The sequence below is a fragment of the Sapajus apella genome, unplaced genomic scaffold (genome assembly GCF_009761245.1).
Source record: "Sapajus apella isolate SASKATOON/1434 unplaced genomic scaffold, GSC_monkey_1.0 scaffold161, whole genome shotgun sequence".
Classification (NCBI taxonomy): Eukaryota; Metazoa; Chordata; class Mammalia; order Primates; family Cebidae; genus Sapajus; species Sapajus apella.
This window is the reverse complement of record NW_022437101.1, coordinates 506,130-530,252: the sequence shown is the minus strand read 5'-3', so window position 1 is coordinate 530,252 and position 24,123 is coordinate 506,130. Positions and strand designations below refer to the sequence as shown.

The window sequence follows — 24,123 nt, the reverse complement described above, 5'->3', positions numbered from 1 at the left end:
ACCACCAAAAGTTAGGAAGAGACAAGGAAGCATCCTTCGCTGGGGCCTAAGAGAGGGCATGGCCTTGCCACCACCTTACCTTCAGACTTCTGCCCCCAGAACTGTGAGAGAATACATTTCTGATTTGTTAAGCCATCCCTTTGTGGCAATTTGTTATGGCAGCCATCGGACATGAATACATATTTTGATACCAGGAAGTCTTTTTCTGTTGTAATAAGTACCTAAAAACATGGAAGTGGCTTTGGAATTGTGTTGACTGGAAGAATTTTAATATGAAAAGCCTAGACTGCTTTGAAAAGACTATTGGTAGAATTACAGATGTTAAAGGTGATTCTGGTGAAGGCTCAGAAGAGAGGGGAATTATAGAAAAATCATCTATCGTAGATTCTCTGCATCTTAGAGAATACATATATTGTCATGAACAGAATGTTACTAGAAATATGAACTTTAAAGATGCATCTTGTGAGGCCTTAAAAAGGAAGTGGGTAAACATATTATCAGACACTGGAGGAAAAGTGATCCTTATTACAGAGTGGCAGAAACTTGGCTGAACTGTGTTTTACGTATGGGTGGAAAGCAGAATTTGTAGGCAATGAACTTGTATATTTAGCTGAGGAGATTTTTAAGTCGAGCATGAAAGATGGGGCCATGGTTTCTCCTCCCTGCTTATAGTGAAATGCAAAAGGAAAGAGATAACTTGAGGAAGGAATAGTTAAGCAAAGGCACCAGCACTTGATAGGTTTGAAAGTTCTCAGCCAATTCAGGAAACATACTCTGGAAAAAGGACCATGGATGGGCGTGGCCGAACAAACATTCACTGAAAAGATTACATGTGTGACTTATAGATCCAGACAGCCCTCTCAGGCCCTGGAAACCTAATGAAAATTTACCTGCCATGTTTTGGACTTGTTTGAGACCTGTGAACCATTTTTTCCTTCTAGTTTCTCCCTTTTGGAAGGGGACCATTTGTCTTATGCCTGTTGTATTGTGGAAGCAGATAACTTGTTTTGTGGGTTTCAGTGTCCATGGGAGAGAAACTTTGCACCAGGATGGACTATACCCACGGTCTCACATATACCTGATTTAGATGATTTAGGAGATGATATTTGGGACATTATAATTGATATTTAGAGGCAACTCGGGACTTAAAGTTGATGCTGGAATGGGTCAAGTCTCCTGGAGATGTTGAAATGGGGTGAATGTATTTTGCACACAGTAAGGACATGACTTTTGGGGGATTGGAGAGAAAACTATGGTGGTTTAAATTGTGTGAGCCAGTCGAATCATGCTGTCCAAGGATTTCTGGTAAACACCAACCAACAGGAAGAGACAAGGAAGTATCCTCCCCTAGAGCCTTCTGGTAGAGTGCAGCCCTGCTGACACCTTGTTTTAAGCCTTCTAGCTTCGAGATCTGTTTTCTCTTCTTTTAAGCCATCCAGTTTGTGGTACTGTGTTATGGTAGCCCTTGGGCACCAACACAGTTATCTTCTAGAAGTTTGAGAATTTTTATGTTTTACATTTAGGCCTGTGATTCATTTTGAGTTAATTTTTGTGAAAGGTGTAAGGTCTGTTCAAGCATCATTTGTTGAAAAGAATATTCTTATGTCTTTGCTTCTTTACTAAAGATCAGTTGACTACATTTGTGTGGGTACATTTATATGGACACTCTATTCTGTTCCATTGATCTATTTGTCTATTCTTTCAACAGTACCTTGTGGTCTTGATTGTTGCAGCTTTATAGTAAGTCTTGAAATCCTGTATTACCTGTCTTCTAACTTTGTTCTGCTTTAGTATTTTGTTGCTCATTTTGGGTTTTCTACCTTTTCGTATAAACTTTAGAAAGAATTTGTTGATATCCATGAAACAATTTGCTGATATTTTTGTTGGAATTGCATTGACTCTATAAATCATTTTGGGAAGAATTGAGGTCTTAAAAATATTGAGTTTTTCTATCCATGAACATGAAATATCTCTCCATTTGTTTAGATATTTGCTTTCCTTTGTCAAAGTTTGGTAGAGTTACTCATATAGGTCCTGAATATATTTTGTTAGATTTATACTTATATATTTCATTTTTTGGGGGGCAGCTAATGTAAATGATATTGTGTTTTAAATTTTCAATTCCAACTGTTAATTGCTGGTTTATAGGAAAGGAATTGACTTTTGCATATTAACTTTGTATTCTGCAGCCTTGCTATAATTGCTTATTAAGTTCCAGGAGTTTTTATTTATTTATTTATTTTGAGATGGAGTCTCACTGTGTTGCCCAGGCTGGAGTGCATGGTGTGATCTCAGCTCACTGCAACCTCTGCCTCCTGGGTTCAAGTGATTCTTCTGCCTCAGCCTCCCATGTAGCTGAGAATACAGATGTGTGCCACTATGCCTGGCTAATTTTTTGTATTTTTAGTAGAGACAGGACTTCGCCATCTTGGTCAGGCTGGTCTCAAACTCCTGACCTCAAGCGATCCACCTGCCTCAGCCTCCCAAAGTGCTGGGATTACATGTGTGAGCCACCGTGCCTGGCTAAGTTCCAGGAGTTTTTATTGTTGTTGTTTATTCGTTGAGGTACTTTATATAATATCCTGTCATCTGAGAAGCAAGGCAGTTTTATTTTTTCCTTTTCAACTGTATGCCTTTTTTATTGAATTAGTCAGAAATTGTATATGATGTTGAATAGGAGTGTTGAAAGAGAACATCCTGGCCTTGTTGCCTATCTTAGAGGAAAGCCTCTAGTTTCTCACGGTTAAGTTACCTGTAGATTTTTTTGTAGATATTTTTTTATCGAGTTGAGAAAGTTTGCCTTTAGTCCTAGTTTTCTAAGATTTTTTTTTTTAAATCAAGGATGGAATTGGGATTTTGTCAAATGCTTTTTTGCATCTATTGATATGATTATATGAATTGTCAAGAATCAGTGAGGTACTTTGCTAGATGTCCACTAAACTGTGAGCTCTTTGGAGGCAGAGGTTATTGCATCATCTCTGGATCTACATCTCTGATACAGTGACTGGCACATTGTAAACACTCAAAGCCTGCTGAATTGATTTAGCGTTTTCCTTTCACAATCAAGAGCTGTGATCACACACCTGAAAGTCATACTTGTGGCTCAGTACATGGAAGGTATGGTTGCCAGGCAACCACATCCAGCCTGGGTTGTTTGGTGACTGGAGAAGGTATGGGGCTGGTGGTCTCCAAAGCTTCCCAATCACTTTTTTAGAAATACCTGATTGAGGCTAAGGACATACCTCTTTCTATTTATTTTTCTGTTTGTTATTTTCATCTATTTTTTTCTTGAATTAGTTAATCACCATGCAACTTTAGCCACTCACTTCTAAGTAGCATAGAGTCCCCCAAAACATGAATACCATTTGCTATTCTTTAGGAACAGCTTTATTACCAGAAGTGAGTGGCTTGGGCATCACTGCCTTGTCACAGGGAAGCGTTTTTCACCTTTGACCTCATATCCGACTATGAGGAACACAGAGGAGGGAGAAGGTGGGGAAGATGAGCCAGGAGAGGGAAAAATTTCAAATGTGGAGAACTTGGTTCTTTTTTTTTTTTTTAACCAGTCTGCAGAAACTCAAAGTTCAAACCATTAAATGATGAGAAAGCTAGAAGGTTGGCTTTCTCTTCTCCCTATTAACATATCATGGGGAAGATGTCTACAGAGGATAGAAGAGTAGGAACATGCCTTTTCTTTTTCCTCTGTTGGCTTCTAAAAGGAGCCTGACTACAGCTCTCAGTTCAGATAAGAGTATTATAAGAATCACTAATGGTCTTCAGTGTTTTAAGGAGAAAGATTATGGATATAAAAATTTTTGTATCAGCGAAAGATCCCTATTGCTGATAGCCCTTTTCTAAATCTTTTATCTTACAGGTTAAGTGGCTAAAGATTAAGGACAAGGTTGGCCTTTAGACATATGTGGACCAATGGATATGATCTGAGTAAGTCAGTAAGTTATCTCTCTGACTTCTTTTCATTTTCTTAGTGCAGATGTTTCCTTGTCCTTTAGGTGGCATATTGGTTTTTCTGGAAACCATTGTGAAACCGTTCATATCTACTTAAAGGGAACTTATTTGAAGTCTGAGTCTTGAGGGAATAGGCAGAACAGGCATGTTGGAAGGAAAGCATGAGTCTTAGGTGAGTTTCAGGTGGGAGGGACAACTGTATGTTATAATTTTACTTGGAGTTTTCCCGGGTTTGATGATCTGTTATTGAGTCTAATTTTAGTCCTTATTTATATATGTCCATTGACTGTATATTATGAGACATTTGTCTGGAATTCCTTTTTTCATGATAGCAGAACAAGTTAAATTTTGTTAGGTATAGTTCTATATTAAGAAGATGTTAACTTGTTACTTTTAAAAAACATTTAGTGCAAAAATGGTCAGATTTAGGTAAGCCTTGTATGCAAAATTATTTGCAGTAAAAATACTGCAACATTATACAGTTCATTTTTCCTTCTTTTGTAGAGATGGCTGTTCTATGATTACCCTGGGATGCTGTTTAGGTATTGCTGTGTAGTTTTTTTCTTTCCTGGGAAGTATAAGGCAGGAACTTAGGAGGTAAGATATAACTAAGTAGGGTCTGTTAATGAGGATGACAGTGTATTTCCCATGATAGCCTTTATCAGGGCTCTCTAAGATTACTCCCAGTTTCAGTGATTGGATAGAAGAACTCATAGGATTCAGCAGGTAGTCACATTCATGGCTAAGATATATTACACTGAAACAGTACAAAGCAAAGTCAGTAAAGGGAAATCAGATAAAAGCTTCCCAGAATCTTCTAGTGGATTCACATAGGATGCACTTAATTTTCTGAATGACAAGGTATGGAAAACTGTGTGAAGTGTTGTCTATCAGGAAAACTCATCTGAGCCTAAGAGTTTAGGGTCTTTATCAGGGCTGTCAGTGTGACTGGTAGCAGTCATTGAAATTCCAGATACCTAGAAGGAAAGCAGATGTTTTAGGAAAAATGAGCTACTTGACAGACAGACAAACAGATGGACCTGAGGTTCATTTAGAAAAATTTTATATTAGTGTAGGCAGTGGTTTTACCAAGTTCCCAGATATCAGCCAAGGACCAGCTTTGTAAGCAGGCATTCCTAAGGAGCGTAGTAGTCTTGGACCTGCTAGGTGAAGTCATGAACTCTTGTCTGCACACATATGTAATGTACATACATTCCTGACTGACATGATCTCAGTTATGGAAATAGTTCAGCTGCACCCTATAAATAAGTAGTTCTTTGGATTATGGAAGCCAAGGTCTACTAATGAAATGATGCCCCAAAGAGTTAACCAGTGGCAAAGAGAAATTTTTGAGCTTATAGGATTGGTTGATAAAAACAACTTTCTGAAAAGCTGAAATTCTCTCTTCTTTTAAGATAACAAAACTGGCTGAAATCAGTTGAAACCAATATAGCCAACTAGAGTCTACACAGAATGAGCTTGCTGATGCCACAGCCCAAATTTCTGCTGTGTGTTTTGTACTAACTCTCCCCGAATTTACATATGTGACCCATGAGATAGCATAAGAGATACTGCACATACCGAAGGACTCTTCAGACCCCAGTTTCCGTCTACGAATCTCCTACTCATTTCAAAATTCACTCCCTAAGCATTTTCTAATAAAAATGATGCCTTTAAGCCAGTACAGGGAGACGGATTTGGGCTAGACTCCTGTCTCCTTGTTCTTAGCACCTACAAAAAAAATAGTCCTTTTCTCAAAAACCTGGTGCCGAAGTATTGGCTTCTAACACACTGAGCAGTGAACTCTTTTACTTGGAAACACTGAGTAGAGGTACAGGAATTGTGTATCTTGAAGTAAAGCATCCTCTTATAATTACTGATACACTTCCAAAAGAGAAAGAGAGGAATGTAGGAAGGAGGGAAGAAAAGAAGTTTCAACAGACAGATGGACAAACAGATGGACCTGAGGTTCAGGAGACTGGAGGGGATATGTCAAAATAATTTATATCATGAGTGAAACAAACAGTAGAAGGTTGTTTACCTTGGCGCCTTAATAGCAGAGGCATCCAGATAACAGAGTCATTTTGGAAAGACTTCTTAAGTCATTCATCACTTTTACTTGGACCATTCTAATAATTGAAAAAGTATTTGCTCAGAATGTAGCTCATCCAAATATATCATCAGTCCCTGGGTTTCAAGGGGTGAAGCATTGTTGACATAGGGTTCCAGTGCCTTTGGAACCTTAAGTCTAACATTATTCCAATGAAGGCTCAGAGTAATCTTTAATCAGCTTGCTGTTAACACAGATGGTAACAGTTTGTTCTCATGTCTATGATGGATTGGTAACAACTATTTTTTAATGTTTAAACTTTCATTAATAACTTAATATTATCTTTGTACAAGTGTTTCTATTTTTAATTGAAGTACATTATCTTTTGTGGCTTTTTAAAAATCAATTGTACTGAAGTGTAATTATGTATAAAGCTTTTAACTTTGCAAGCAAAGACGATTTTCTCTTTTCTGTCCCAGTGTGAATCCTTTATTTTATTTTTCTTGTTTTGCCTGACTGCATTGCCCAGAGCTGTCAGTGGCTCTGGAGGTAGCACTTCAGCACTTCACTTCTCCCTGCTTCCCTCCGAGTCCCCAGCCATCATGCTCACATACTGCAGAGAATGATTGATTAATAAACCACTGAATTACGTTGCTTAATGGTTTATAATCAGAAAAAGCAACACCATCATTTCTTATAAAGAACTAAAAACCATTCTTAAAGGGCATAAAACATGCCAAATAATTACTAGTAGTCAAAAAAGCTTTTGCTGAGAAATTAATCTCAAGAAATATAGATTTCAGAGGAAGGAACTATTATCCCTGGGGTGACCACAGGTAGGGCAAGAGTCAGTACTATTGAGCATTTGAAACTTCTTTCATTCCCTTCTCTTCAGGGTAGTGTAGGTCTCAGGGAGTAGTGTATGATAGAACTTTCATAAGAATTTGAAGTGGCTCCAGCCCTGGTGCTAAGAACTGCCAGGGGCCCAAGGTGCTGAGCATGCCATTTTAAATTGTATATCTTGGCATCTTACACTCAACCCAAAGTCCACTGTGAAGAAATAATCTTTGTTAGCATCTGCTGCAGTTTTGCCAGTTTGTGATAGACTGAAAATAGTGTCCCAGCTGAGAATTTGGGAATATGTACAGTGTTCATTGACTCCCCAATTGTGTCACCCTGACACCTGAGGCAAGGTGTTTTGCTTTTGTTTCCTGAGCAAAACAAACACTTGTATTTTTTCTTTTCTTTTTTTTTTATTTTTAATGATTAGATAGGATCACTTTGTGTCATATTGGAGCTTTTGTTCCTCTATCCCCAGTGCTCTATCACAGAGTAAGTACCGTAATACTATTTCAAGGATTTCCCTTTTATCAGGGCAAATTCTCTACTTTTTATACTGTTGCACCTTCCCCAGGAGTTGGAGGGAAACCTTTATCTTATAGACCTGACCACTGGTTCCCAAATATCTTTCACAGTCTTTCCCTCAGGGACCAAGTGCCTATATCATTCAAGTGACACCTCTGTGACTTCTCAAGAGTTCTTGATGTGGACATGCAAATTAGTTACCTGGTGTTACATACACATTCTTATGGAATTAACTAATTAGTGCCTTGAACATTTCTTGCATATCTCCAATGTGTTAGTCTAGTGGTTGGATATTCAAAAGTGAAAATCTTAGTTTCTGTCCTCAAGATACTTATGGTCCAACCTGAGGCGATGAGTCTGGAAATCATTATAAAACATGGAGCTTATAGGGGAAGCACTTCCAGGGCATATTTAGCCAAGCTTGAGGGTGGGGGGAGGTGGGAAATATGGTAAAAGCTTGCACTATATTTTCTGAAAAGTTTTCTTCTGCAAATGAAGATTTTGCTTTTATTATATAGTTTACAATTTATATTGTAGACCTCATAAACTACCTAAAATTTCAGTACATATATGTTGATGTTGACTTGTATGATCTTATATTATTACTGATTTACTATAGTAGCTGCAACTCAAAATTGAATTAAATGTTAATCATGTAAATATTGCTTTGTTTTGTCTATTTTAATATATACTAGAAACATGTCAGGAAACGGAAATCTATCTATTTAATTCTTGTGTTTCTGTAGGATTATCTGTGATTTACTGCACTGTTATTTACTAAAATACTAGGATTAGGCATTCATTTCTGATCAAAGCTGTTCTGATACTTTTATGGATGGTATGAACAACTGACTGTTGGTATGGATTGATAAGGATTTTAGTCTATTCATCTGTGCACTAAAGAGATCTTACTAATGTGTGTGTGTATTCATATAAAGAGGATAAGTCATTGGGGTGGAAGGCCATTCACATATTTGTGGAACGCAAGATATAACATTTTTAAATCCCAGTATTTGAATTACTAAGAATGTCTCCAGTTATCAAGGAGTGTAAAACAAAATTTATTTTGTCTTTAATTAAAATTGTACTATTTTATATATTTTCAATCACATACTTGGGAGACAGAAGCTTAGGTGTCATTCTTAGAGGTTCTCAGTTAATTCTGAGGTCTTCAGTATCTCATGTCTGCTTCTAGGGAAGGCTCCTCGTGAAATCTGTTACCTTACTCTCAGTCACAAGACCACTGCCATCGTTTTGTTTTTGTTTTTAACACAGAGTCTTGCTCTCTTGTGCAGGCTGGAGTACAGTGGCGTAATCATAACTTATTGCAGCCTCCATCTCCCAGGCTCAAGTGATCCTCCTGCCTTAGCTGCCCAAGTAGCTGGGACTACAGGTGAGTGCCACAATACCTGGCTATTTTTTTTTTTTTTCATTTTTGGTAGATAGAAGATCTCACTTGGTTGCCCAGGCTGGCCTCAAACTCTTGAACTCAAGTGATCTTCCGACCTTGGCCTCCCGAAGTGCTGGGATTATAAGTGTGAGCCACTGTGCCTAGCCCTGTCCTCCTATTTAAAAAATATATTCTTCCCCTTGTCAAAGTCATGTTTTTTAAAAATTAAAAATGCGACTCATACAAATTTGAAATGAAACCAGGTTAAAGATTTTACTCAATAGTATTAATTAGTGAAGAAACCAGGAAGATGGCAAAGGTAGTTCAAAGAACAGTTTGAGGATCTAGGTTTTTCACTGACATTTTAAACCAATGTTAGAGTAAGAATGCTAGATTAGATTAAGAAAACCTGGTTAATGCCAGACAGACATAAATTATAATCTTTACTGTTACCTTATCAGACAGAAATTATTTGTATCCCTGCTGGACTTTTAATCGGTAGTGAACAATGAAATGAATAAAGTACAATTTCCCCACGTAAGTAATCTTTGGGATGGCCCGTCGTTATTGTATGACATTGAAGGTACATGACACTTATCTTTTTGCCTTACCTTCACATTTTAAATTTATTTATTTAGCTACAGGGTCTGGCTCTGTTGCCCAGGCTGGACTGCAGTGGCATGATCTTGGCTCACTGCGTTTTTCACCTCCTGGGCTCAAGCCATCCTCCCACCTCAGCTTCTGGAGTAGCTGGGACCACAGGTACATGCCACCACACCTGACTAATTTTTGTAGAGACAGGGTTTCACACAATTGTCCTGGCTGGTCTTGAACTCCTGAGCTCAAGAAATCCTCCTGCCTCGATCTCCCAAAGTGCTAGGATTGTAGGCATGAGCCACCACACCCAGCCTTAAATAATTTTTTAACACCTATATCTCAAAGTTTTAAAATAAATCTATTTTACAACATTAATTTTAGATTCAGATTATAGGAATACCATTTTATTTGCAGGTATTTAATGGAAAGATCTCCAGACAAAAAGTATTCTTGGTTTTAACCAATGGCAGCAATGTAGCATGGCCTACAGGCCACTTAAGGCAAGGATTAGAAAAGAAAAAATATTTTGTGTGAGAACTTTTTATAGATTGAATGAACAAGAACTCCTTGAAGATGGGCTTTGTAATTAATTCTTATTTATTCAGTATTGAATTCTCAGTACCTAATTTAGCTTAGGTGTGGCATTTAAATAATTGAGTTTCCATTGAGTGACACTGATTGAATTTGTGTGTGTGTGTGTGTGTGTGTGTGTGTGTGTGTGTGTATTTATATAAAGAGATCCATCATTGGAGTGGAGGGCCATTCACATATTTATTTGTGGAATGCAAGGCATAATATATTTAAATGCTAATATTTGATAAATAAATGTATCTCTAGTTCTCAAGGAATATCTAGAAAATATTTGATAAAATTTCAAATGAAATTTATTTTAATTGTCTTTAAAATTACACTGTTTTAAATATTTTAAATTGATGAATAATAATATGTCAAAGCTATGATAGCTCCAATTGTCTAAAAGAAAAATCTTTGGCTTTGTGTGTTTTACCAGGTGAACAAAAATTGTTTCTTGGTCCCCAGGATACTAATTAGACCTTTGGCCTGGCTCACAGGACTTTAAGGCTCCATATCTGAAGAAGCCTTTTACCAGTCTCATTTGGGGGATGGAGACAACATGTCTTCACCCAGGGACTTTAGAGCAGAGTCTGGTAGGTGCATCATCCACTTTTCTGGATATGGGATCAGAAAGAGTTATAACAGTGCCTCTCAAACTATAGATTTGCATAGGGACCACCTGTGGATCATTATCCTGTATATTGTGATTGCCTGTGTCTTCATGGGGGAGGGGAGGCAAGACTCTGCATTTCTTATAAGCCATCACACTTAGAGAACCAACAGTTAGACTCTAGTGTTTTACTTTACTCTTTACAAATAACATTTTTTTCCTGATTATAAATATAATATAGGGTTATTGTGAAGAATTTTGGAAGTACAAAAAAACACCAAAACAGACAAAACAACAAGACAATAAAAACAACCTGTAATCTGCCACGAAGCTGTTTGTTTCCATAATTTTGTGAGATGTGAACTCAAAGCATACACATTTCTAAAGTTTTTGATACATCATACTAATGCTATGTTTTAGTTAAAACTTAGCTGTCTCCTAGCCAACCTATATTGTTATTGTCTTGCTTAAAATATTAGCAGCTTGCCATCATTTTTCAGTATTTCTTTTATGCCTTTTCTCATTCCTTTTACATTCAGCCCATCTTCTATACACTCTTCTACCTGCCCTCCTTGCCATTATTGTTGCTTCCTCCCTAGAGGTGTTTTTCCAATCTTTATTGAGGTATAATTGACAAAAGTTGTGTATATGTAAGGTATATAACTTGATGTTTTGATTTGTCTGTACACTGTGAAATGATTACCAAAATTAAGCTAACATATTCATCACCCCACATAGTTACCATTTTCTTTCTATGTGTATGTGTGTATTACAAACATAAGATCTACCCTCTTAGCAAATATCTTTACAATACAATATTGTATGTATTATGCTATACATCAGATCTTCAGAACTTAATCATCTTGTATAACTGATATTTGATGCAATCTGACCCACGACTCCCCATTTCCTCCTTCCCCCATGCCCTGGCAACCACAATTCTGCTATCTGCTTTTGTGAGTCTGGATTCCATCTATAAGTAAGATTATGCAATATTTGTGTAAGGTGAAGGATAGGAGTCTAAGTTTATTCTGCATAGTAATATCCAGTTGTTCCCAACACCATTTATGGAAGAGATTATCTTGTCCCCAATACATGTTCTTTGTGTCTTGTTGTGAAAGAGTTGACTGTAAACATATTAATTTATTTCTGAGTTCTCTAGTCTATTCCAGAGGTATATGTGTCTGTTTTTATGCCAGTGTCATGATTTTGTGGTTACTATAGATTTGTAGTGTATTTTGAAATCAGGGAGTGTAATACCTCAACTCTGTTCTTGTTTTTTTGTTTTTATTTTGTTTTTGTTTTTCTTGGCTTAGAATTGCCTTGGCTACTTGGAGTATTTTTTGTACTTCCATATGAATTTTAGGATTTCTAAAATTTCTCGGAAGAATGTCATTGGTATTTTGATAGAAATTATATTGAGCTCTCAGATTGCTTTAGTTTTGTGGTCATTTTAAAAATATTTACTTTTTCATTCCATGAACATGGGATGTCTTTCCATTTGTTTGTGTATTCTTCAATTTATTTCATCAATTTTTTATAGTTTCCATTGTAGCAATCTTATATATCTGATTAAATTGATACCTAGATAATTTTTTTGTAGTTATTGTAAATGAGATTGCTTACTTGATTTCTTTTTTAGGTAGTTTGTTATTGGTATATAGAAATGCTACTGATTTTTGCATGTTGATTTTGTATTCTGCAGCTTTACTTGTTTATCAGTTCTAAGAGTTTTTGGTGGATTCTTCAGGTTTTTGCATTTATAAGAGCATGTCATGTGTAAACAGGGACAAATTTGACTCTCCTTTTCAATTTGTATGCCTTTTATTTGTTTCTCTTGCCTAATTGCTCTGGCAAGGACTTCCAGTATGGTATAGTTTAGGTGTTTATCTCTTCCAATTATGTTGAAATGTAATCTTCAACCTGGTAGGATATGTTGGATCATGGGGGCGGATCCCTCATGAGTGGCTTGGTACTATCCCTCTGGTGACGAGTGAGTGCTTGCTTAGCTCATGTGAGATCTGGTTGTTCAAAGGAGTCTGGAACCTCCCCTTTTCTCTTGCTTTCTCTTTCACCATGTGATATGCTGACTCCCCATTCACTTTTTGCCATAACTGTAAACCTCCTGAGGTCATCACTAGAAGCAGATATCAGCACCATGCTTCCTATACAGCCTGCAGAATCATGAGCCAAAACAAACCTCTTTTCTTTATAAATTACCCAGCCTTAGACATTCCCATATAGTAATGCAAACACACTAACACAGAGTATTATGGGTTTTTTAAAAGAGTATTTTTAAAAATAACATCTGCATGGTTCTCTTACTGATTAATGAAGATAATAAAGTACCATGGTCATTTATACATCTGTATAAGGGCCATGATTTTAATGTTTCTGAAAACTATCCTTTAACAGTTGCAAACTTCTATGAAAAAGCTGATTTTAATGATAAGTCAATTATGCTAGAATATGGAAAAATATGGAAATCTACCCCAATTCTTTTGTAGACGATTTCTTTTTTTCCCAACTTTTATTTTAGGTTTGGGGGTACATATGCAGGTTTGTTACATGGGCAAATTGCTTGTCCCTGTGGTTTGGTGAACAAATGATTTCATCCCCCAAGGGGTAGTGATTCACTTTGGATAATGACGTCCAGCTGCATCCATGTTGCAGCAAAGGACATTATTTCATTCTTTTTTTTTTTTTTTTTTTTTTTTTTTTGAGACAATCTTGCTCTGTTGGCCAAGCTGGAGTGCAGTGATACGATCTCGGCTCACTACAACCTCTGTCTCCCAGACTCAAGCAATTTTTCTGCCTCAACCTCCCGAGTAGCTGGGATTACAGGCATGTACCACCACACCCAGCTAATTTTTGTATTTGTAGTAGAGACAGGGTTTCACCATACTGGCTAGCCTGGTCTCAAACTCCTAACCTCAGGTAATTCACCTGCCTCAGCATCCCAAAGTGCTGGTATTACAGGCATAAGCCACTGCACCTGGCTATGATTTTATTCTTTTTATGGTGTGTATGTACCACATTTTATTTAGTCCACCATTGACAGGCATGTTAGTTCATTCTATGTCTTTGCTATTGTGAAAAGTTCTGTGATGAACATACATGTGCATATGTCTATATGACAGAACAATTTAAGTCCCTTCATATACCCAGTAATGGGATTGCTGTATCAAATAGTAGTTGTTTTATGTTCTTTGAGAAATCTTCAAACTGCTTTTCACAGTGGCTGAACTTACATTCTCATCCCTTTTCTCTGCAACCTCATACACATTTGTTTTTGTTTGTTTGTTGTTTGTTTTGTTTACTTTTTAATGATAGCCACTCTGACTTGTGTAAGATGGTATCTCATTGTGGTTTTGATTTGCATTTCTCTGATGATTAGTGATATTGAGCATTTTTTTCATATGCTTCTTGGCTAGGTATATGCCTTCTTTTGAAACATGTCTACTCATGTCCTTTGCCCATTTTTTAATGGGATTGTTTGCTTCTTGCTTGTTCATTTGTTTAACCTCCTTGTAAGTTCTGGATATTAGACCTGTGTTTCTGCCAGGTTTTGGTATCAGAACAATGCTGGCCTTATGGAATGAGTTAGGGAGGAATCCCTCTTCCTAATTTTTTGAAATAGTTTCAGTAGGATTCGTACCACCTCTTGTTTGTACATCTGGTAGAATTTGACTATGAATCCTTCTGGCCTAGGGTTCGTTCTGATTGGTAGGTTTTTAAAAATTACTGATTCGGTTTCTGATTTAATATCTATTCCATAGCCTAGGAATCAAGGAGTAATTTCAAGTTTCATGTCTTATTATTTAAGAAACACATTTTGTAAGGCTGTAGCTGCCGTAGATAGTGATTCCTCTGATGGCTCTGGACAAAACCTTATGGAAATAACTCACCATTCTAGATGCCATTAAGAACATTTGTGATTTATGGGAGGAGGGCAAAATGTGAACATTAACAGGAGTTTGGGAGAAGTTTACTTTAATCCTCATGGGTGACTTTGAGGGATTTAAGACTTCAGTGCAGGAAGTACTATCCGAAGTTTTAGGCATCCACTGGGGGTCTTGGAACACATTCCCTGTGTGTAGGCAGGGACTGCTTTACCACTTCACATATCGTTGTAGGAACATAGGTTATATCCATTTCCTCTTACCTGCTTTTCATGCTATTATTGATATCAATTTTATTGTGAGTGTTATATACCCTATAATAGATTGTTATTATTTTTTCTTAACATTGAGTTATCTTTTAAAGAAATTAAAACATGTAAAAGAGTATGTTTTATGTGCCCATATATTTCTTCATTCCTTTGTATAGGTCTGTATTTTCATATTTTATCCTTTTCCTTCTGCCTGAAAAACTTCCTTTAATTTTTTGTTGTTGTTTTTTAGGGCAGGCTGGATATTATCTTAGCTTTTATTGGTCTGTAGAAGTCTTAATTTTTGAAATATATATTTTCAGGGTATAGAATTCTATATTGACAGTATTTTTTTTTCCAATACTTTAAAATGTCTCACGATTGTCTTCTAGCTTGCATGATTTCTAATGGGAAATCTGTCATTCTTATCTTTTTCTAAATTTAATGTGTTTGTTTTCTCTGGCTTTTTTTCTTTTCAGCAATTTGAATATGACATGCATGAATGTGATTTTTCTATAAGTTTCTATATTACACTTGTATTTTATTGACCTTCTTTGGTCTGTTGGTTTATAGTTTTTATCTAGTGTAGAAACATTTCAGTTATTATCTCTCCATATTTGTTTTACTTTTGTCATTCCATTTTCAGGAATTTTAGTACAGTTGGTGTTGTCCCAGTTTGCTGAGTCTCTGTTCAGTTTCTTTTTTTCCCCTACTATGTGCTTCATTTTGGATATACTCTTGCTGTATATTGACAGACATTGATTTTTTTCCTTCTCTACTACCTCATCTATTGTTAATTTCTTTTAGTTCGTACATTGTTTCTAGAAATTTCAGTAGATCTTATTTTTACATGATTTATATCTTTTTATTGTATCATGTTTATCTTTATTTTCTTGAGCACCTTTTAAAAATTTATAATAGTTTGTTAAAAGTTATTTTTTCCGTATTTTACCATCTGTCATTTCTAAGTGCATTTCTATTGATTGATTGATTTGGCTATGGGTTATACTTTTCTATTCCTTTGCATAGCTGTTAATAGTTGACTACGCATTGTGAATTATATGATTTTGATGGTAGTTTTTTAAACATTTTTCTTTAAAGAATGTAGGGTATTTTCTGCCTTGTAGTTATGTTACTTGAAGTTTAACCTTATCCTGTCTGAGGCTTGCTCTTCACCTTTTTATAGGTGGCCCTGAGGAGCTTCTCTTCTAGGGACAGTTTTACTATTAAGAGGTATCTCTTTGTGCATTGGTCTCAATGCCCCCTGAATTACAGGTTCTTCTCATTCTGGCTCATATGAACTGTACCTAGGAATTGTGTGGCTTCCTACTTTCCAGTGGTCCTTCCTTAGTGTCAGAGATAAGCATATCCATATTCTGCAAAGGACATGAGAAGGTTTCTCTGCAGCTACTTAAACTTCTCTTGTTCTGTATAGCTCCCCCCTCCCTAGTACTCTGCCCCACAAATTCTGGTGGCCTCAGCCTCTCCTAACTTTGATTTTTTTCTTCTCAATTCGGTGAATCACTGGACTCTTTGATTCCTTACCTGAGCTATAGCCTGCAAACTCCTTGAGAGCATGATCTGGAGCAACCCGAAGGCTTACCTCCTTCTCTCCAGGATCACGGTCTCTGTTGTTCAAGGTCTGAAAATTATTGTTTTATATATTTTCTGGTTGACTGTGTTTAAATCCTATTACAATAAGTTTCTCATAAGCAGAAGTGAAAGTCAATTGTAGGTTGTTTCAATTTTAATTTTTTGTTTATCAGGTGAGGCTGGACGTTAAATATATATATATACACACACACATTATTGGCCTGCAAGTCGCCTTCTGTGAGTTGCTTGTTTATAATTCTTATAGACTTTTTTCTGTTAATTTTTCTTCCTAGCACTTGAAGCTCCTTCCTGGGTTTGCAGAATTTCCTATCGTTTGCATCTTGATATGAAGCAATAATAACAATGGCATCCATTGTCAAGGGCTGTGGAAGATAAGGTGCAGTTTTAGTGTCTAGTGTCCAGGAATGTTTGCTGTGTACCCTATAGTATCCAGAGGACCCATGTTATTGCTCAGCCTTTCTGGGAATTAGGGAAGCTGCCCAGGGGATGTGTGCTAAATTCACTTTATTCTCAAATCAGCAAGAGTTGGTTGATATTACTTGCAACTAAGAATATCCGCTAGTTAATATATTATACTAATTTTTTCTATTGACTTGTCTTCCTATTGAATTTTAGAAATTTTTATATACATTCTTTTATCTTTTCTGTCACTCCTCCCTGGTGAATGCTTATTTTTTCAACTTTTTTGATGCTGTATTTTAATTGAATATTCATATTTATCAATATTTTCTTCTACAGGTTGACCTTTTGTAATTGAATAATTCGTCCTACCATTAGATAATAAAAAGTCTTTTTTAAAAAAATATTTTGATCTTTGATCTGATTCTACTATGGGGTAGGAATAAACTCTTTTTTTCTGACCAGTTGTGCCACCCCATTTATTTTAGTACTCTTCTCACTAATCTTCAGTGCCACCACTCTTACGGCAAGTGCCCCATGTGATTGAGTTTGGTTTTGAATCCTTGTTCTCTTTTTTTGAACTATTTGTCTATCCTGGCACCAATGCACACAGTTTTGATTATCTTAGCTTATAACAACTATTGGTGTTTAGTAGGGTAAATGGCCCCAATCTGTTCTTCTTTTCCAGAATTGTCTTTGCTATCCTGAGAACTGTAGTCTCTAGTTTGTCTATACAAAGATGTATATACACACGTAAGCATCCTGCTCCAATTTAATTGCATTTGAATTAAATCTGTGTGTTAATTTGAGGGATCCTTGCATTATGATGAAATTGAGTTTTCTCATATAAGAATACAAGTTCTTTGTTCTATCTTTTGTGCCCTTCAGTATAATTTTTAAATTTTCACTATATGTTTCGTTCAATTATTTCTGATTTCTAGTGACGTTTTATTACTACTGTGAATGGTATAATTTCTTCTGTTGTGATATCTGGTTGGTTACCACAGATATATGGAAAGTCCTTAATTTATTGATTCTTGTATAAGATATCCTGCCAGACTCTCTTATTTCTAATAAAGGGTGAATACCCCTTATCCAAAATGCTTGGGACCAGAAGTGTTTCAGGTTTTGGATTTTTTTTGGATTGTTTGCATGTACATAATGAGATATCTTGGTATTGGGAGCCAAAAATAAACATGAAATTTATCTATGTTTCATATATGCTTTACACACGTAGCTTGCAGGTAATATCATACAGTATTTTAAGTAATTTTGTTTATGGAAAAAATTGTGTTAAATACTTAGGTATGGAATTTTCTACTCTGTGGCATCATGTTGGTGCTCACAAATTGCAAAATTGGGAACATTTCAGATTTTTAGTTTTTAGATTAGGAATGCTCAACCTGTAGTTTGACTGCAGAATTTATTTAATTTTCTATCTAGATAATTATAATATTGTAAAATAACAATTTACTTGATTAGCTTCCAATCCTTATGCTTTTATTTCTTCTTTTCTTTATTGTCTAGGCTCTGTATTTTATACAGTATTAGATAAGAGTAGTGATAGCAGGCATTCTTGTATTTTCTTTAAAATAATGAGACAATGTCTAAAATTTACCATTAAGTATAATGCCAGTTTTGGATAGATAAACTTTAAGTTAAAGAAGTTTCCTTCTATTTATAGTTTGATTGACTGTTGGGTTTCAAATGAGTTTCCTTTATATGTTCAGATATAATATAATTTGTTCTTTGTTTGTTAACATTCGTTAATATGCTAATTTATGTGATAGTTTTTTCTGATACTATACATACTTTGAATTCTTGTGATAAATCCAACTTAGTTCAGATGCATTTCTTTCCACTGCACCATTTAGTTGTTAGGTTGGTGCAAAAGTAATTGCGGTTTTTGTCATTGAAAGTAATGGCAAATGTCATTTTATTTAGGAATTTTGCGTCTATATTCATTACTGGGTTTGGTTTGTAATTTTTTTTAACATGTATTTTACATGTTTTATTTTTATATTAGGATTTTACTAACCTTGTAATATAAATGAGGCAACTTTAATAAAAAAATTTAAAACCGTTTGCATGAAAAAGATATTTTTGTTCATTGAAAGTCTGATAAAATCCCATCTGGAAACCTGTTTGGGCCCAGATGCTTTTTCCTTTTCGGAGTGAGATTTTTGATTATTGGTTTGACTTTTTAAATGGTTATTATACTATTTAGGCTTTCTACATCTTCTGAGGTAAATTTTCATAACTTATAATTCTCTTATAAAAGTTTTCATCTCATCAGGTTTTTCTAAAGTTTCTCATAGTATTTGCTTATTACCTTTAAAAATTAGATTTGCATTTGTAGCCTTGCCTTTTTTCATTTTTAATGTTATTTGTGCATTTACTCTCCTTTGATTGGTAGTGAAAGAGGGTTGTATATTTTTAATTTTTTTTTTTAGAATATTGGATTTTGCTGATTGTTTTATTCTTTAACCTTATTTTCTATTATTATATTTTTCTTTATGATTTACTCCTTTTACTTTCTCCAGAGAAAGTTTCCTCAGTTTTTCTTTGTTTGGCCTCTATGATTTAATACGAAAGTAATTTATATTAGCTTTTTTTTCCTGTCTTTTTTGTAAACACATTTAAGACTATAGATTTCCCTCTATCTAAACACTCATTTAGCTATTTCACATTAGTTTTGATATGTTGCCCCTTTGCTGATATTTCTTAATATTTTAATTTATAAAATTAATTCATATGTTATAAATGTTCACAATTTCTATTAGATTTCCTTTTTAACACACATTCAGGAACACATTTTTTCATTTCCATAGTGCTTGTTTACTATATTTTTTATTGATTTTGTAATATGCTATGTCACCGAATTTCTAAATCAAAATATTTAAGGCTGCCATGGTTTGAGAAACAGTACTCTGGGTGCTCAATACTGAGGTAAGAGAAATTTTTTTCCCTTGGATTCTTATCTGAAGAGTCTGTGCTGTAAAATTAACAAAGTAATTAGGAAGAATCATGTAAGAAACCAAGACTTTTCCTTGGGATGATTCATATTACATTCTTCAACAAAGCCAAAAACAATTTTCTATATAGCTTAACATATTGCTAACTTATGAATTATAAATAATATAAGAAGTTAAAATGAGACTTTCATAACACAGTATTCTTTATTCAAGAAATAGACTCTGAAATGCAGAAGACTGTATTCTGTAGATCCCAATGCATAGGTTCTGCAGGTTGTATATATCTAGGATTTACTTGAAGAGTACTTTCTTGAATAACATGGCAATAAGGAACAGGGGAACTGCTCAAAAGTCAACTCCCCGAGGATAATCCTAGAAGAAGGATCATCTTTGCTCTGTTTCTTTTTTCAAAACAGGGGGGAAAGAGATTATTATTATAGGAGATAAAGGTGAGGTGTTTGGAAAACAGGAGAAGTAGGTGAAAATTACCCTCATGGAGCTTGGTTTTTCTCATTAAGGCTCCAGCTTTCCTTCTGTGTAATGTTTTCTATTTGATCAGTTTTTTTTCTCCCTTTGTTAAGTAAAAGATTATGAGGGAAGTGACCCTGAGGCAGAAGACCTGAATTTCAGGGAGACTTTGCCTTCATCAAGTCAGAAAAGCACACGTAGATCAAAGGTAAGACTAGGATCTCTAGTAATTTTGGCTAATACCTAAATTGCTGACTATGCTCTCTGGGAAACAGATATATATTTTGTTCTCACCAAAATGATATCTTAAGTCTTCGTCACTGTATTGTTGACAATGACCAAAATAGGAATTTGAAAGAGTGAAACTTTTTGCAAAGTTTCTAATGAATTGCATTTTGTAATGAAAATTCCTTTCAGTGCTACTCTGGAAATTTTACTGGCACTTGTTTTGTCTTTCTAATGAAGATACAAAATAAATTCCACATGAAGTATGAAGCACCTTTAGATGTATTGATTGTGGACTTTTTCATTGTTTGAGATAGCATGATTGGGAGTCTCCCAACTATGGAAAAGTAGAGGGCTGTGAAAAGTCTGTGACAAAACCTCTTACTTCCACACATTCCCCCATTTATGGAGATAGTGCTAGGCTTAGAGCACAAAAAAAGGGAAATGAATTTTAGTCTGCTGGGTGCTTTGCATTTTTTTTCTCTTACCTAGTCAACTGGAGCTTTGGAACTGCCATGATGATGCTGGCCTTGTGCCTCCTTCCTGTAAGTTAGAGCAGTAATAGGGATAAAGTCAGTACATAGACCAAATACTGCTACCACTTCCCCTGTTCAGTTGCCACCTGCACCCCAAGTGAGCAGGAGTGAAGCTTTTAAAAATGACATTGTAACTTGGTTATTATCTCCTGTGCATTCTCTGTTATACTTAAGATGGCCACATCAGGGCTACCATCACATCTTTGGCTGGGATTCTCTGGCTGTTAGTGCTGTGTTGGGCTCTCAGCTCACTTTCGATACTTTTCTCTGATCAGAGTGGTTTTCTCTTTGAAGCAGAGATGATTTGAAAGCTTCACAGAATGGCCCAAGTAGATCCTTTGTATAGTTTTATTTGACTTCTTCTAGAACTGAGCATATTTTGTGATTTTGTTTATATTTTTACTTTTGGGTATTTTTTTTCTTGCCAAATTATAGCTTGGCCTATCTGGGATGAATTCTGATATGCTTTAAACTTTAAAGCTATATAATATTAGTGGATAATAACATTTAATGCATAAAGATACCACTTATTTCCAATTTAAGTTTAAAAATTTATATAACTTAATTTCAGTAATAATCCCAAAGTTATTTTTGTGTGTGAATGAGATTTGATCAGCCAATTCATAAGATGTGCTTGAGAAAATAGAAGATGAAGTATGGCAAGACAGTATCAGAGAAGAAAGGAAGGAAATGTATGTATATGGTGGTTGAGGCACTGGCACTGCAAGTTATCAAGACTGAAGTCTCTCTAGTGCAAACTTGGGCAGTACAACGTGGAGAAATACTTAGAATTAGGAGATTAGATGGTGCAAGTACTAAAGATAAATATAGTGGCAGGAATTTTATATTCACAGTAAACAAAACATGGTAAACACTTATAAGAATCCCTTCTAGGCTGAAATGATTATTTTTTCTCAAATGAAGCTTTTAAAAAATTTAGTTTTGAAAAATCATTTGAGCAATTCAATATAAATAACTTCTATTTGCATAGTATTCTATACTTTTGATAGATTGGAAAATATTTAATACAGAGATATACAATTAAGTGATTTTCTAGGAGCGGACATTATACTATGTGATTGTGGTTATAATTCCATTACTGCAGATCCTTTTGTTCTTCTTTTAAGTATCTGTAGAAATCATATTTCTTTTAAACCATATTTTTCTAAAACCAGGGCTATAATTTGTTTCCTTTCTTATGTCTGTAGGTTTTTGAAAATAAAGTTAACTCAGAGAAGGTAAAACTTTCTCTTCAGAATTTCTCACATAATTCTCATGAGGATTTTTCTGAAGCACCTTCAGAAAGGTATAACTAATATGCTTATTTAGTGAGTTTTCTGTTTATGTTACTTATATTCATAGCTAGCCCTCTGCATGGAGACTGTGAATAATGGCCCTCAAATGTTTAATTTTTCAAGATACAGCTTTTTATAAACCTGATTTAGCTTTATTAGAAATATGTTTACGATCTCATAAGTGTGGTAATTAACATAAGAGAAAAGTATTCTTGAAAGATTTGATTTCTCTATCCTTCAGTAGTTACACAACTCCAAAGCTTTTGCAAATATGCTTGGAGCTTTTGAGGTGGTCAGAGTACTTGAGGTAGCATGAAGCTCTGGGTACATCACTAAATTTTATTAGAAATTTGATCTGTTTTCAGAAAGAAAATTATGCACTATAAACAATAGTATTGTTAGTATGGTGAATTTCTGGTAGCACATATATATGTATATGTATATGTGTGTGTATATATATATATATATATTTAAATTTATTTATTATACTTTAAGTTCTGGAGTACATGTGCAGATCTTGCAAGATTGTTACATAGGTGTACACGTGCCATGTGGTGGTTTGCTGCATCCATTGCCCCGTCATCTACATTAGGTATTTCTCCTAGTGCTATCCCTCCCCAATCTCCCAATCCTCTGCTGTTCCTCCCCTAGACCCCCACCCCCTAGGCCCCAGCATGTGATGTCCCCCTTCCTGTATCTGTGTGTTCTCATTGTTCAACACCCACTTATGAGTGAGAGCATGCTGTGTTTGGTTTTCTGTTTTGTGTTGGTTTGCTGAGAATGATGGTTTCCAGTTTCATCCATGTCCCTGCAAAGGACATGAACTCATCCCTTTTTATGGCTGCATAGTATTCCATGATATATATGTGCCCCATTTTCTTTATCCAGTCTGTCTTTGATGGATATTTGGGTTGGTTCCCAGTCTTTGCTATTGTGAACAGTGCCACAATAAACATATGTGTGCATGTGTCTTTATAATAGAATGATTTATAATCCTTTGGATATAGACCCAGTAATGGGATTGCTGGGTCAATGGTATTTCTAGTTCTAGATCCTTGAGGAATCACCACACTGTCTTCCACAATGGTTGAACTAATTTACACTCCCACCAACAATGTAAAAGCATTCCTGTTTCTCTACATCCTCTCTAGGATCTGTTGTCTCCTGATTTTTTAATGATCCCCATTCTAAATGGTGTGGGGTGATATCTCAGTGTGGTTTTGATTTGCATTTCTTTAATGACCAGTGATAAGCTTTTTTTCATATGTTTGTTGGCTACATAAAAGTCTTCTTTTGAAAAGTGTCTGTCCATATCCTTTGCCTACTTTTTGGTGGGGTTGTTTGTTAAGTTCTTTGTAGATTCTGGATATTAGCCCTTTGTCAGATGGGTAGAATGCAAAATTTTTTTTCCCATTCTGTTGGTTGCTGGTTCACTCTATTGGTAATTTCTCTTCCTGTGCAGAAGTTCTCAAGTTTAATTAGATCCCATTTGTTTATTTTGGCTTTTGTTGCCATTGCTTTTGGTGTTTCAGTTATAAAGTCCTTGCCCATGCCTATGTCCTGAATGGTATTGCCTAGGTTTTCTTCTAGAGTTTTTATAGTGTTAGGTCTCATGTTTAAATCTTTAATCCACATATATTTTAAAAATTTAAAGTACCTGAAGAACAGCAAATTTAAGAAAATGAAAGAAATCTAATTTTTCATGCTAATAAAATATTCAAATTTAGGTGTTATAAGCAAAAACATCAGATGAGGAAACATTTTATTAAGCCATATTTCCTTGGAGATTTATCAGTAATATTAGCTATACTCACTGGAATAGCAATATATAAGAATGTGTATATTCTTTATATTGTGTTTTTGTATGTGTATATGTATCAAATTAGTATGTACAACTTTAATTTTTTTTA

At 35.3% G+C, this 24,123-nt stretch overlaps 1 protein-coding gene across 15 annotated transcripts in view; it reads left to right on the top strand.

The window, feature by feature from the left end:
* PTPN20 (protein tyrosine phosphatase non-receptor type 20) overlaps positions 1-24,123 on the top strand; it is a 103,274-nt gene that overhangs the window by 14,976 nt on the left and 64,175 nt on the right. For 5 of the 15 annotated variants that reach the window (XM_032266882.1, XM_032266871.1, XM_032266875.1 and 2 more), the window contains exons 2-4: positions 10,378-10,534; positions 20,271-20,365; positions 22,127-22,224. In XM_032266882.1, the coding sequence (XP_032122773.1) occupies positions 10,501-10,534; positions 20,271-20,365; positions 22,127-22,224 (227 nt within the window). In that variant the 5' untranslated portion in view covers positions 10,378-10,500. Of the gene's footprint in view, positions 1-3,552; positions 3,943-10,377; positions 10,535-16,321; positions 16,342-16,670; positions 16,692-17,402; positions 17,468-20,270; positions 20,366-22,126; positions 22,225-24,123 lie in introns of those variants that run through there. The other 10 variants (XM_032266885.1, XM_032266880.1, XM_032266873.1 and 7 more) reach the window with 7 other exon arrangements.